The sequence below is a fragment of the Gopherus flavomarginatus genome, chromosome 15 (assembly GCF_025201925.1).
Source record: "Gopherus flavomarginatus isolate rGopFla2 chromosome 15, rGopFla2.mat.asm, whole genome shotgun sequence".
NCBI lineage: Eukaryota > Metazoa > Chordata > Testudines > Testudinidae > Gopherus > Gopherus flavomarginatus.
The window spans coordinates 1,399,179-1,411,945 of record NC_066631.1 but is presented as its reverse complement, the minus strand read 5'-3'; the positions used below and the strand labels follow the sequence as shown (position 1 = coordinate 1,411,945).

General features: G+C 60.6%; 1 protein-coding gene across 1 annotated transcript; it reads right to left on the bottom strand.

The window, feature by feature from the left end:
* Window positions 1-1,995: 1,995 nt before the first annotated feature.
* On the bottom strand, window positions 1,996-9,604 carry RNF215 (ring finger protein 215). Its single transcript, XM_050923856.1, has 10 exons — window positions 9,323-9,604; window positions 8,630-8,758; window positions 7,958-8,029; window positions 7,782-7,867; window positions 5,884-5,938; window positions 5,261-5,365; window positions 4,742-4,858; window positions 4,520-4,657; window positions 3,740-3,842; window positions 1,996-3,197 (listed from the first exon to the last, which is right to left on the bottom strand). Exons 1-10 carry the CDS (start codon window positions 9,563-9,565, stop codon window positions 3,175-3,177), a joined length of 1,071 nt encoding a protein of 356 aa, XP_050779813.1. The 5' UTR covers window positions 9,566-9,604; the 3' UTR covers window positions 1,996-3,174.
* Window positions 9,605-12,767: the final 3,163 nt, after the last annotated feature.

Sequence of the window (12,767 nt, the reverse complement as noted above, 5' to 3'; positions counted from 1 at the left end):
TTCCTTAGAGGTTTTAAAGGTCAGGCTTGACAAAGCCCTGGCTGGGATGATTTAGTTGGGGACTGGTCCTGCTTTGAGCAGGGGGTTGGACTAGATGACCTCCTGAGGTCCCTTCCAACCCTGATGTTCTATGATTCTATGAGGCCACACCTTGCAAACAGCATCTCCTCGGGTGGAGGAAGGAGCATTGGCATCTCCACAAGGAGAATTAGCCGGACCTCCTGGAGCAGCGGGATGGCTGCTGTGAGGGAGACTGCCCAGGAGGAGATGGGAAGGACAAAAGGACTGAGGGATCCTCTCAGGGATCCAGAGGATCTCATGAAGACAGAACCCATATAAAAGGCTGTATGCTTTCCCACCTTCCAGCAGGAGAGAGTGCTCCATTCCCACGTAGGAGCTGCCCCATTTTGTACAGACACAAGAGGGACTTTACTTCCTTCTTAGGGGGCTAGGAATCAAGAGCTCCATCACAGCCTGGATCATACCCCCCTCCTGTGGTTTAACATCCAGTGCTCACTGCACACCCCTGCCACATCCTGGTTGGGTTTTGAAAGCACATTGTGCTGCAAGGCAGGAGGAAACAGAGCAGGGAGTTGAGTTTCAATAAAAGATTCAAGAGTTAAGACTTTTAACCAATTTAAGATTGCAGTTGGCAAATGAGTGCGAGAAAAGGGGTGGGGAGAACAGGAAGGGCTGTATTGAGTGACTGCTATATAACAGCATCCACTGTTCTATTCCTTTTCAATGGCTCTGTTACCAAGTTAGGCTCTGAGACGTTAGAGATGAAAGACTAGCTTAGATCAGACCGTCCTTGCCCCTACAGGGAAAGGACTTGGTTCCCAGAGAGAGGACAGCGCTGTTAGTAAACTAGTATTTTACATTTAAGCTTAGCCATTCCTTAAAGAGCCTCTGACAATTACTTTATTACAATTCATGAGGCTTCCCACCACCTGTTTCATGCTGGTCAACACCCATGCAATTTCTCCTCCCACCTTTACCCCACATTACGCAATACCGTTTGTCCGAGGGCTTTTAACAAAGCACAGCCAACATGCTTCCTCAGTCTGGCAGGGGGAACGTGCCCATTTCTTATCTCATGCTATTGCACCAGTTTACTGGACTGAGGGAGACTACGTGTCATTGGAACCCACAATAAGATTCAGCAGCAGCAGCAGCGATGCCTAAAAACTGAACCAAAGTGAGGCTCAGCAGATGTTCCTTAGCCTCACTGTAGAGGACTAAGCCCATGCCACTGCATTCTACGCCACGTTCCACACTCCCCAGTTTGAGTCATGGCATGCAGCCCGTGGAAACCAGTGTCCAGCATGCAGTGGGCTTCTGATGGAATCCTCCGCACTATACTAGGCAGAAGGCAGGCTAGATGATCGTAATGGTCCTTCTGGCCTTGAAATCCATGATCCTTCATTGGACTAGCCAGGCTGCATTGCATGCAGGTTCCTGTAGTCCTCACCGAAGTGGCCTGTGGGTAGGTATATTTGCACATCCAGCTGAAGCCAGGGGAGGCAAAGGGAGCTGCTACATGCCCAAAGGAGAGATGCATAGGCTAGCAGGCTAAGCATAGGACTGGGAGTCAGGGCCTCTTGAGCTCTGATACCAACTTGGCCACATCCACCCTCTGGCAAGTTACTGGACTGCTGTGTCCAACCTGGAGATCACACTATCCCTGCGCTGTGAGCAAAGACTACTGTCTGGCATGTATCATGTCCTGATATTTTTATGGATGCTGAACCTGCAACCAAGGCAATAACCAGGTCACCACCTTGAACTCACAGCAAGAATCAAGCCAGGCTCTCTTCCATGGCACACTGCTCTTTCAGCTTCTCTGCTCTCTTGGGAGGGAGCCTTTCTAAATGGCAGCTGGAGACTAGGAGAGAAAGGGGCTTGCTAGCCAGGCAGAGGGAAACTGCAGGAAGTAGGGGGGGGAATCAGTGCTGGATTGTTCTGTAAAAGAAACAGCAACAAGAGCAGTGCAGATTTCTTCTTGCTCTAGATTTAATAGCGCAGGCGGCTTTACAGACATGTACAGTGAATCAAATCCAGCAATCTCTGCTGCTGAGTGGGGCTGGGACCCAGCAGGGCAGGGCTCCCAGCAAAGGCCTGGACACTACAACACATCCACGGATATTGTTCCACCCCTGCAGCTACCTCATGCCATTCTCTCTAATAAGTTAGTATAAATAAAGCAAGCATTCAACCCCTCCCCACTTCCTGCCTCTGCCCTCCAGCAAGGTGATCTCCCAAGGGCCAGTGAGAAGGAAGCATGTCGAAAGATGGCAGATCAGTGCAGCTTCCAGGCCCCCTCCCCTGCTCCAGGTGTGGGTCACCACCCTGTGAGAGATGAGAGGGGCTCAGCGCTGCCTTCGGTTACACCTAGGCCACCCTACTGAGATAGCCAAGGAGTAACCGAGAGCTGAGCCAGTCCAGGGGCTTCCAGCAGCAGTCATGGGAGTACAGAAAATAGAGATTTATAAAAGGAGAGAGTAATCGTCCCTTAGGAGCACTGGGCGGGAGAAGACTAGCCTGCCCCTGGGAGCACAGAGAAATCGGCTTACAGCAAAGTGCTTGCGCCAGCCACACGGACTGGCCTCCCCCATCATAGCTGGAGCTTCCCCACTAACCCTTTAAGACTTTGCCTGAGAAGTCTGGCATCCCCTCCTTATTCCCCTGAGGGGGTCTCAGATGCCTCCTTAGCTTATTTTACCTGCCCCCCACAACCACCACTCCTCCAAAGACACTACACTAATCTCGACAGATCAGCTGCCCAGATGCACCCCCACCCCCTACACACACACTCAGAGGCCAAGTTCTGCCCTCCCTGATCTCCGGGGGCTCGCATGGATTTAAGACAGGGCAGAATTTGGCCACATCCATTGCCACACTGACCATGCCTTCTACCCCTGCCAAACAGGGCTGTCTGAGTGCACGCTAAAGGGAGCAGAACCTTTCTTCACCCCAGTGCTCAGGTTCTCGCTCTCTGCTGCCTGGGGATAACTGCTGACTGAGCATACAGCCCTGAGGGTCTGCCCAGCCCTGGGGCACATGCACAGTGCTGCTGCTTCCCCCTGCTCAGCCACCTGCTGTGCTGATGGAGCCACTTCCCTGGTGCCCCTGGAGTGCAGGTGGCTCTGTCCCCGCAGCATGTCCATAGGCCAGCTAGCTCTCACCGCAGCAGTTACCTGGAAGGGAGATCAAGAGAGTCAGTAACCCCTTCACTGCCAGCGAGCTCTCCCTAGGGAAAACAGGGCAAGAAGCTGCCACAAGATCCTAAACCCAAGCACGCAGTTACTGTGTACTTAACACACCTCCCCAGAACCCCCCAACACCACACCCTTCCCCCAGAGCCCGCAGCCCCCAAACCTCCCAGACCCCCTACTGCAAGCATGCTGAGATCACCAGGGTGGGGACTGGGAGACCTGGCCTCATACTTATGCCACAATGTGTGGACAGCCTGTTATCCCAGCTATGAGGCTCATTTACTGGGTCTGTCCCGTTTCTGCATGTCATCGGGGGGGGGGGGGGTGTCAAAGGAATCCACAGTCAGGTCAGCCCCAGTCTGATGGTGCTGTGCTGGGATAAGCCCAACAGTCACTGCCCTCTGGCAGCCTCCCCTAGGAACTTGCAGGGCTTTGCCCACATCGCAGTGAGAGGCCTGAAGCCTCAGGGCAAACACAGGCAGCTGTACAGGGGGCCACCCTCCAATGCCACCCTCCGCTCTCACCCAGGATGTTGTGCTTGCACAAAGGGCAGGTCTGTTGCAGGAGCAGCCACGGATCCACGCAATCCCGGTGAAACTCATGTGAACACGGCAGCACCCGCAAACACTGTGGGCAGGAGGCAAAGCAATGAATGTCCGGGACAACAGCAGCTATCTTAGCACCCTGCCTTGGAGATGTGTCAGGCCAGAGCAGCGGGCCAGACAGCCCAGAATCTGCCACCCTGCTGCAATGGAATGCACTAATAGGCCAGATGGGGAGACATCTAACCACCATACAAGTATTTGAAAGGGGCAGGCACAGCGGAGCTGCTGGCAGCCTGATAGCTGAGGGCAGAGGCTGGGGATTGCTCTAGGCAAGGAGCACTGGGATAGAGCTGAACGTCAGGAAGGGATAGCTCAGTGGTCTGAGCATCAGCCTGCTAAGCTCAGGGTTGTGAGTTCAATCCTTGAGGGGGCCATTTAGGGAACTGGGGTAAAAATCTGTCTGGGGACTGGTCCTACTGTGAGCAGGGGATTGGACTAGATATCTCCTGAGGTCGCTTCCAACCCTGATATTCTATAGGCGGGACTTCTTGTGCCCAGAGGAGAATCCATACTCAGGTTCTGCCGTGGGTTAGGGGCGATAGCTTTAACTGGCCTATGACTTTTCAGCCCAGCTTCTGCCACTGGCTAGCAGGCTTCTCACAGACCTCCTGTGTCTGTCCCTAGCAGCAATCTGGCAAGGCTGGTGCACAAGGCACTTGTCCCAAGACCCCAGCATGTCTCACCCCGGCCAGGCTCTACCTGGTTCTTGTGGAACTGGTCCAAGCAGACAACACAGCTATCAATGTCACGGGCCTGGTTCCAGGGGTGTCTGCCAGGGTGGTAGCGCCGGGTCTTCAGTGCCGACAGCCTCTGCAGGATGTGCTGCTTGAGGTCCAGCTGGGAAGGCAGAGCACAGAGTCAGTTCCCAGCTGCACATCCCCAATGGGAGCGAAGAGGAGAGGAGCAGAGGAGTGAGCTCACCTCAGTGTCCTGGTCTGGCTGGCCCTGCCGGGACTGCCGCTGGGCCTGCACAATCACACCCGTGCACAGGATCAGGGCGATGAACAGGATGGTGTTCCACAGCTGCTGAAGGTACTTCTGCAGGGCCAGCACACAGGAGCCATTAGGACACACTGGAGACTCCATTCTTCCCCAGCTCAGCTGAAACACCCCCCAGCAAGTCCTGCCTGCATCTCAGCCAAGGACAGGATGGGATCCCCTTTGGTACTTGCCTCTACTGCTCTTTCATTCACCTCAGGGGTGCTATTGAGGTACATCTCTCCCTCCCTTTACTACCTGAGGCTGGGACTCTACCCCCTGACAGGAGTCAGAGCTGGTCCCCTGGATGACAGAGCACCACACTAACCAATGGGCTGCTCCAGATACCAGATTGAATGGCGCTCTTTATCTTGCTGGAGCCCACGGTCACACATGTAACTACCTGCAGGCACTGCGTGCCTGGAACCCCAGGGACACCCTTCAACCAGCAGCAACACAAACCTGGACCCGCGAGCTGTTCTCGCCTGTGCAGATAACTCCTTGCCACTCTCCATACAGCCCACCCCGGGACAGGCCGCAGGTCGACCACAGGGTGAGAGTCACTCCCTGCAGAGAAAACACAGCACCACGCATCAGCCAACGACAGAGCAGGCCAACACCAACACATGGAGGCAACAGTGAGACCATGCAGGGGCAACAGGAGATAGCAGCACAAGATGGCACTGGGAACAGGCCATACACTGACAGCATCATGTCACAGATGTCACATCATGTCATTCAGGCGACTCTGTGCCTCAGTGTCCCCCATATGTAAAATGAAGATAGTGTTTCCCCATCTCTCGGCTGAAGGATAAATACATTCAGGATCATGTGCCCAGATAAATTGGGTATCGAGGTAGACAGTTGCTCCTTGGCAGCGAGGTGTGTCTGGCTATGGAATCAGCTCCCAAGGGAAGTGCTGGAAGCCCAGCAGGGCCAGGCCATTTCACACTGGGTTGGAGAAAGCACGAGGCCATGATGCTACGATCACACACACACTCCCCAGTCTGAGCACCGACATGCACCCAGTCCAGCCCTAAGCATGCATGCACACACGCCGTCCCCTCCCTGCCCAGACTATGTACCAAGTTCTCCAGCAGCATCGCCTGGTACGTGATCTTGGCTGTCACCCGGAGCCCCCTGTTGGCAAAAGTTGAAAACAGCGTTAGTCCCACAGGTTTCCTGGGCACAGGCACCTCAGTCATGCAGCTGAAAGGGGCACCGACGAGGAGAGCTCAATGTTCTGTGGGGTAACCTCATTCTGCCACCCAGGCTGCAGCTCAGGTGCCCCAGGAATATCCCCTAGCCTGCCTCTCATGTAGAGGATGGCCTGTGAGCCATGGGACAGCACAAAAGCCCCCAGGAAGCCATGGAACCCACATAAGAAATAATGGAGCCCAAGACGCATACACAGAGGGCAAAAGGGAGACAGTAAGAGAATGGAGCACTGGGACTGACTCCTTGAGTGACCTGGAGCAAGTCTCTCCATGCCTCAGTTTCCCCACCTGTAAAATGATGGCAACGACACTGACACCCCCCCTTGTGGGGGGGAGGGGGCTGAGAGGTGACACAGATGTCTGCAGAGTGCTGTAAGTGCTCAATGTTCTACCCCATGGGGCCCCCACCCCAAGGCAGTCAGGAGGCCCCACTACCAAGGGAGCTGCTCTCCCAGGCCCCACCAACACTTGGAGGCAGCTGTTAAGCAAAGCCGGGCTCCATGAAGACCATGGAGGACAACTTTTGTCATCTTAGCCCCATCAGCTGAGCATCGTGGCCCAGGGCTGGATCCTCTCAGCACTAGTGCTCTGGGCCTCATTTTCTTGCCACTTCAGAAGACGCCTGCTACAAAAGCGCTGGCAGGAAGCAGCGCGAGCCACTCCTTGTGCCTTTCAGCACTTGTATAAAGCCCAGTTCTCAAAGGTGGCCTTTGAGGGCACTGTACCAGGTGTGAACGGCTTGGAGAATGAACAGGGCTGTCCCTAGGAGGGTGCAGAACAGCCTGTACAGGCCCCCCTTAACACTTTTTATACAGGTGAAATCTGGTGTGAGGAGGGGACACCAGTACTGGGGGGCAAGGGACGATGGAGTCTCACAGGGTGGCACCTATGCAAGGGGGCCGCCTGTGTTGGGGGGTCCCAGAAAAGGAGGGGTTCTGGGGGCAAGGGCAATGGATGGGGTCAGTCTGGTGCTGATGTGTTCCGGCGGTGCTAGGACGCTGGTGGACAGTGCAGCAGCAGGTGAGCAAGAAGAAGGAATACAACACGTGCTTCCCGCTGGCGAGTGTGGGCCTGAGCCCTGCTGCTCTCGCCAGGACCCCTACTAACTCCCTGAGCCAGCCTGGCCCCCCAAATCCCACCGCCCCCGGGCTGGCCTAGTGCCCCCCGCATGACACACACACACTGAAGTGCAGGTCCCCCCAAAGCACGGGACCCGGTGCAGTCACCCCGATTTGCCATACCCAAGGGACACATGTGAATGGGATGACAAAGCAGCCCAGACAGCACCACACACAGGCTGGCAGGGCCCTCAAGAGGGCAGAGGAGAAAACACATAGCCCTGGCTGGGTCCCAGGGTAGCGTGTGTATACCAGCACAGGCACTGTGGGGCTAAGGCTTACCCCTCACACACACAGTTTTTTGGAGCTTGGGTTAATGAGTGTGCACGTGCACACACACACACTACAAGGCCTAAAGATCACACACACAGTCCTTAATAAGTATCAGAGGGGTAGCCGTGTTAGTCTGGATCTGTAAAAGGAGCAAAGAGTCCTGTGGCACCTTATAGACTAACAGACGTATTGGCACATGAGCTTTCATGGGTGAATACATCTTGCATCTGACAAAGTGGGTATTCACCCACAGGATTCTTTGCTGCTTTTACAGTCCTTGCTGAAGCCCTTGACAGTGTTTGTGCATGCACACATAGCCCTGCAAGGTCTCGGCACTCTCCAGCTGCCCCCTAATTCCCACCTGCGGGCTCTTACCGTAGCAGAGCCCCGAGAAGCCGGGTGACATTGTCTGAGGTCTGGATCACAATCACAGGCTTGGAGAGCACCTGGGACACATCCAGCTGCAGCAGGGAGGAAAGCAACAGACATGTCAGCAAGGCCATGAACCCTCCCCACGGCAGGGTCTTGGGGAGCCGGCGCAACGCTCCTACCTCTCGGATCGTGTTCTGATTCAGCGCGAGAATGAGCAGGGCTGATGCTCCCAGAACTAGGGCTCGTTTCATCTGTGGGGGGAGAGTGCACAGGGCCAGGGAGAGACAGAGTTGCACATGCTATGGACCACACACAAACATGGAGGCCAAGGGAAGGAAATAGGAGGCTGGGCCCAGCAGCCTCAGGACAGGGTAGGTGGGCAATTGAGTCATTCCCCCGCAAACCCAGGAGATTTTCCTGAGGGTCACCCTCTGACTCAGGCTCAATGAGCCAACCTGATAAGAGGGGTCCTGGTCTCCAGCCCACGGCTGGCATTCCAGGAAGTCACTCCAAGGCAGGAGGAGCCTGGCTCCAGTTTGCCCTTGCTGAGCGGCTGCAAGGGTCCCCTGCTGCCAGGCAGAGTCCTAGGGAGCACGGGGCTGACTGGATAAAAGGGTTGCCACTGCCAAAATCCCTGGGGCACACTGCAGGTCCCGAGGGGGCGCTGCCATAGGGAGCCTCCGCCCAGTGCCCTGGCACACACAAAGGGGCACATGGGGAGGAAATCCCCACTGCCAGACTCCACGGTGGATACCCAGGGGGCAATGCCATGGGGACGCTCCTGCTGCCGCTGTCCCCAGGGGGGCACTGCTGTGGCCCAAGGACGACCCACTGAGGCAGCGGTGAGTCACCTTGTTGACCACGGCTACAGTGAAGGACTCCTCCTTGCTGCCCCTCGGGATCTCCGCCTGTTCCTCCCCCAGCGGCACCACCGCAATCCAGCTGGCCTCTCCCTCCAGCTCAGGCTCCGCATCTCCCATCTGCAGGAGGAGAAGCAGCTGTCAGGGAGCCGCCTAGCCCATCCCAGGGCCCAGCCACTCGCCCGCCGGTCCCCAGCAGCCAGCTCCCCAAATGCAGCCCGAGGAGAAAGGCGCCACGCTCCCTTTGCCGAGGCTCCAGGTACCATCTACAAAGCCACGCGGCGTCCTCTGCCTCGCTGCCTGCCAGACAGCTGGCAAGGGCTGGCTGCGGGGCTGATCCTGGCCCGGCAGTTCGTCTCCTGGCGTCCCTGGGTCCGGCTGGCTCCGCCTGTTGTCTCTTGCCCAGTGCTCGCTGCCGGGCAGGGCCCTTCTCTGCGCTGGGTTGTACAGCGCCTGGCCCCGCAGGGTCCGCGCCAGCCCAGGGCTCCCCGGCCAGCCAAGGGAAAAGAAGCAAAAGGCCAAACTCAGCCTGGACCTGCCCGGGAGCCCCAGCCCGCCCGGGCTCGGCTGGAGCCGGTACAGTGACAGGCCCGTGGGCCGGTCCCCAGCCAGCCCCTTCCCTGGGGGCAGCGCCGCCGGGCCGCTCCTCCCCAGCCAGCCAGCGAGCTCCCCCCAGGCCCGTACCAGGATCAGGCTCCCCTCTACCGCCTCCTCCCGCGGCGGCGGGCCCGGGTCCGGGTCCGGGTCCGGGCGGCCCCCCAGCAGCGCCCCCTGCAGCGTGTAGGCCCCGGCGGGCGGGGAGCGCGGCTCGGCCTCCTCCGGCTCCCGCAGCGCCAGCACCTCGACCCGGGCGGCCGCCGGCCCCGCCAGCGCCGGGCCCAGCGCCGCCACGTGCCCCAGCAGGACGGGCAGCAGCAGGCGGGCCATGGCCGCGCTCAGTGGGGCGACGAGCCGGAGCCGGAGCCGGAGCCGCCGAGCGAGGAGCCGCCGCCGCGCGCGTGCCCGCCCGCTCCCTCTGCTGGGCCTGGAGGACTCGCCGGGCCTCGGGAAGACCCCCCACGCGGGGTGGGGCATAGCCCCGGGGACCCCCAGGCAGAGAGCCCCCTTAGCCACGGGGAGTGGGAGAGCCCCCCGGGCAGAGAGCCCCCTTAGCCACGCGGAGTGGGAGAGCCCCCCGGGCAGAGAGCCCCCTTAGCCAGGGGGAGTGGGAGAGCCCCCCGGGCAGAGAGCCCCCTTAGCCAGGGGGAGTGGGAGAGCCCCCGGGCAGAGAGCCCCCTTAGCCGCGGGGAGTGGGAGAGCCCCCCGGGCAGAGAGCCCCCTTAGCCAGGGGGAGTGGGAGAGCCCCCCAGGCAGAGAGCCCCCTTAGCCAGGGGGAGTGGGAGAGCCCCCGGGCAGAGAGCCCCCTTAGCCACGGGGAGTGGGAGAGCCCCCCGGGCAGAGAGCCCCCTTAGCCACGGGGAGTGGGAGAGCCCCCCGGGCAGAGAGCCCCCTTAGCCGCGGGGAGTGGGAGAGCCCCCCCCCAGCAGAGAGCCCCCTTAGCCAGGGGGAGTGGGAGAGCCCCCCGGGCAGAGAGCCCCCTTAGCCAGGGGGAGTGGGAGAGCCCCCCGGGCAGAGAGCCCCCTTAGCCAGGGGGAGTGGGAGAGCCCCCCAGGCAGAGAGCCCCCTTAGCCACGGGGAGTGGGAGAGCCCCCCGGGCAGAGAGCCCCCTTAGCCAGGGGGAGTGGGAGAGCCCCCGGGCAGAGAGCCCCCTTAGCCACGGGGAGTGGGAGAGCCCCCGGGCAGAGAGCCCCCTTAGCCACGGGGAGTGGGAGAGCCCCCCCGGGCAGAGAGCCCCCTTAGCCGCGGGGAGTGGGAGAGCCCCCCCCCCAGGCAGAGAGCCCCCTTAGCCAGGGGGAGTGGGAGAGCCCCCCGGGCAGAGAGCCCCCTTAGCCGCGGGGAGTGGGAGAGCCCCCCCCCAGGCAGAGAGCCCCCTTAGCCAGGGGGAGTGGGAGAGCCCCCGGGCAGAGAGCCCCCTTAGCCACGGGGAGTGGGAGAGCCCCCCCGGGCAGAGAGCCCCCTTAGCCGCGGGGAGTGGGAGAGCCCCCCCCAGGCAGAGAGCCCCCTTAGCCAGGGGGAGTGGGAGAGCCCCCCGGGCAGAGAGCCCCCTTAGCCGCGGGGAGTGGGAGAGCCCCCCCCCCAGGCAGAGAGCCCCCTTAGCCAGGGGGAGTGGGAGAGCCCCCCGGACAGAGAGCCCCCTTAGCCGCGGGGAGTGGGAGAGCCCCCCCCCCAGGCAGAGAGCCCCCTTAGCCAGGGGGAGTGGGAGAGGCCCCCCGGGCAGAGAGCCCCCTTAGCCGCGGGGAGTGGGAGAGCCGCCCCCCCAGGCAGAGAGCCCCCTTAGCCACGGGGAGTAGGAGAGCCCCCCCCCAGGCAGAGAGCCCCCTTAGCCGCGGGGAGTGGGAGAGCCCCGCGGGGAGTGGGAGAGCCCCCTCAGCCACGGGGAGTGGGAGAGCCCCCCGGGCAGAGAGCCCCCTTAGCCGCGGGGAGTGGGAGAGCCCCCCGGGCAGAGAGCCCCCTTAGCCGCGGGGAATGGGAGAGCCCCCCGGGCAGAGAGCCCCCTTAGCCGCGGGGAGTGGGAGAGCCCCCCGGGCAGAGAGCCCCCTTAGCCGCGGGGAGTGGGAGAGCCCCCCCAGGCAGAGAGCCCCCTCAGCCGCGGGGAGTGGGAGAGCCCCCCCAGGCAGAGAGCCCCCTTAGCCGCGGGGAGTGGGAGAGCCCCCCCAGGCAGAGAGCCCCCTCAGCCGCGGGGAGTGGGAGAGCCCCCAGGCAGAGAGCCCCCTTAGCCGCGGGGAGTGGGAGAGCCCCCCAGGCAGAGAGCCCCCTTAGCCGCGGGGAGTGGGAGAGCCCCCCAGGCAGAGAGCCCCCTTAGCCAGGGGGAGTGGGAGAGCCCCCCAGGCAGAGAGCCCCCTTAGCCGCGGGGAGTGGGAGAGCCCCCCAGGCAGAGAGCCCCCTTAGCCACGGGGAGTGGGAGAGCCCCCAGGCAGAGAGCCCCCTTAGCCATGGGGAGTGGGAGAGCCCCCCAGGCAGAGAGGGGAGGGAGACCCCATAACCATAGTGGGGTAGAGACCCGCCCCCGTAACAGGGAGAGCTAGACCCCTAAAACCAGAACTCACATGGGGTATCACCCCACCCCCACACTCCCAGGGGAGAGAGACCCCAGTAACCAACCCCCCCCCCCGAGCCCTGTTACACATGGGAGACACGTCAGTCGGAGCAGGAAAATGATGTCTCCCCCCCCATCCCGTCATGGCGCAGAGAGGCCCCCCCCATCACAAGGCAGATAGCCCCAATCAGCTGTCCCACAACCACTGGTGGGGAGCCATGCTGTGTCCCCAGGGGGAGAGGGAGCACCCTGCTCCCTGCAGTTCTCATGGGTGGGGGGTGTCCACCATGCAATCATGGCAGGTGCCCCACAGCCACAGTTGAGAGAGGGACTCCATGGTTACAGAGAGGGGAGGAAGGGCGGGATCACTGGGGGTAGGTGTGGAGAGGGACACCCCAGCATCGCGGAGCGGGGGTGAAGATACAACCACAGCCGTGAGGCAACAAAGAGGGTTGCTTAGCAAGGTGGGGATGGGCTGAGGAGGGGATGCCCCCATTTTGGCCTGAACGGACACTACGTCTCACGGAGTCATCTCTGGCTCACGGGGATGCACTTCGGTCCCCCAGGCGTTGGGGGCTTGAGACAGGGAAACCTTTGATGCCACCAGGCTGAGCACCCCGTTTTGGGCCAGGGTCAGAGGGGATGATTAGAGGGAACATTCTTTGGTGGAGCACGGGCAGGAGGGGATGATACCCCCAGTCCCGGGAGCCATTCTGACTCTCCTAGGAGGCCATTCCCACCTCTCCATCCCACTGAGCCCTGGCTGTGCCACGTGTGCCCTCTACATGTGACCCATTCAGCCCTGGCAGCCCAGTCACACAGTTCTAAGATGTCATGCTGGCTGCAGGGATTTGCAGCGGATGGAGAGGGATTAGACCCAAGATTTGCCTTGAAGGTCAGGGCAGGAGCCAGGATCAGGGGGAAACAGCCTGGCAAGGGGGGCAGCAGGAGGAAGGACTGAGATAAATGCTGCGGGGCGTGGGAGGTTGAGAC

Coding starts and splice junctions, on each gene's coding strand:
- RNF215 (XM_050923856.1), bottom strand. CDS start 9,565: ATGGCCCGCCTGCTGCTGCCCGTCCTGCTGGGGCACGTGGCGGCGCTG. Junction 5,939..7,781: donor CTTCTCGGGGCTCTGCTACG/GTAAGAGCCCGC, acceptor TTTTGCCAACAG/GGGGCTCCGGGTGACAGCCA. Junction 4,658..4,741: donor AGCCAGACCAGGACACTGAG/GTGAGCTCACTC, acceptor CTGCCTTCCCAG/CTGGACCTCAAGCAGCACAT.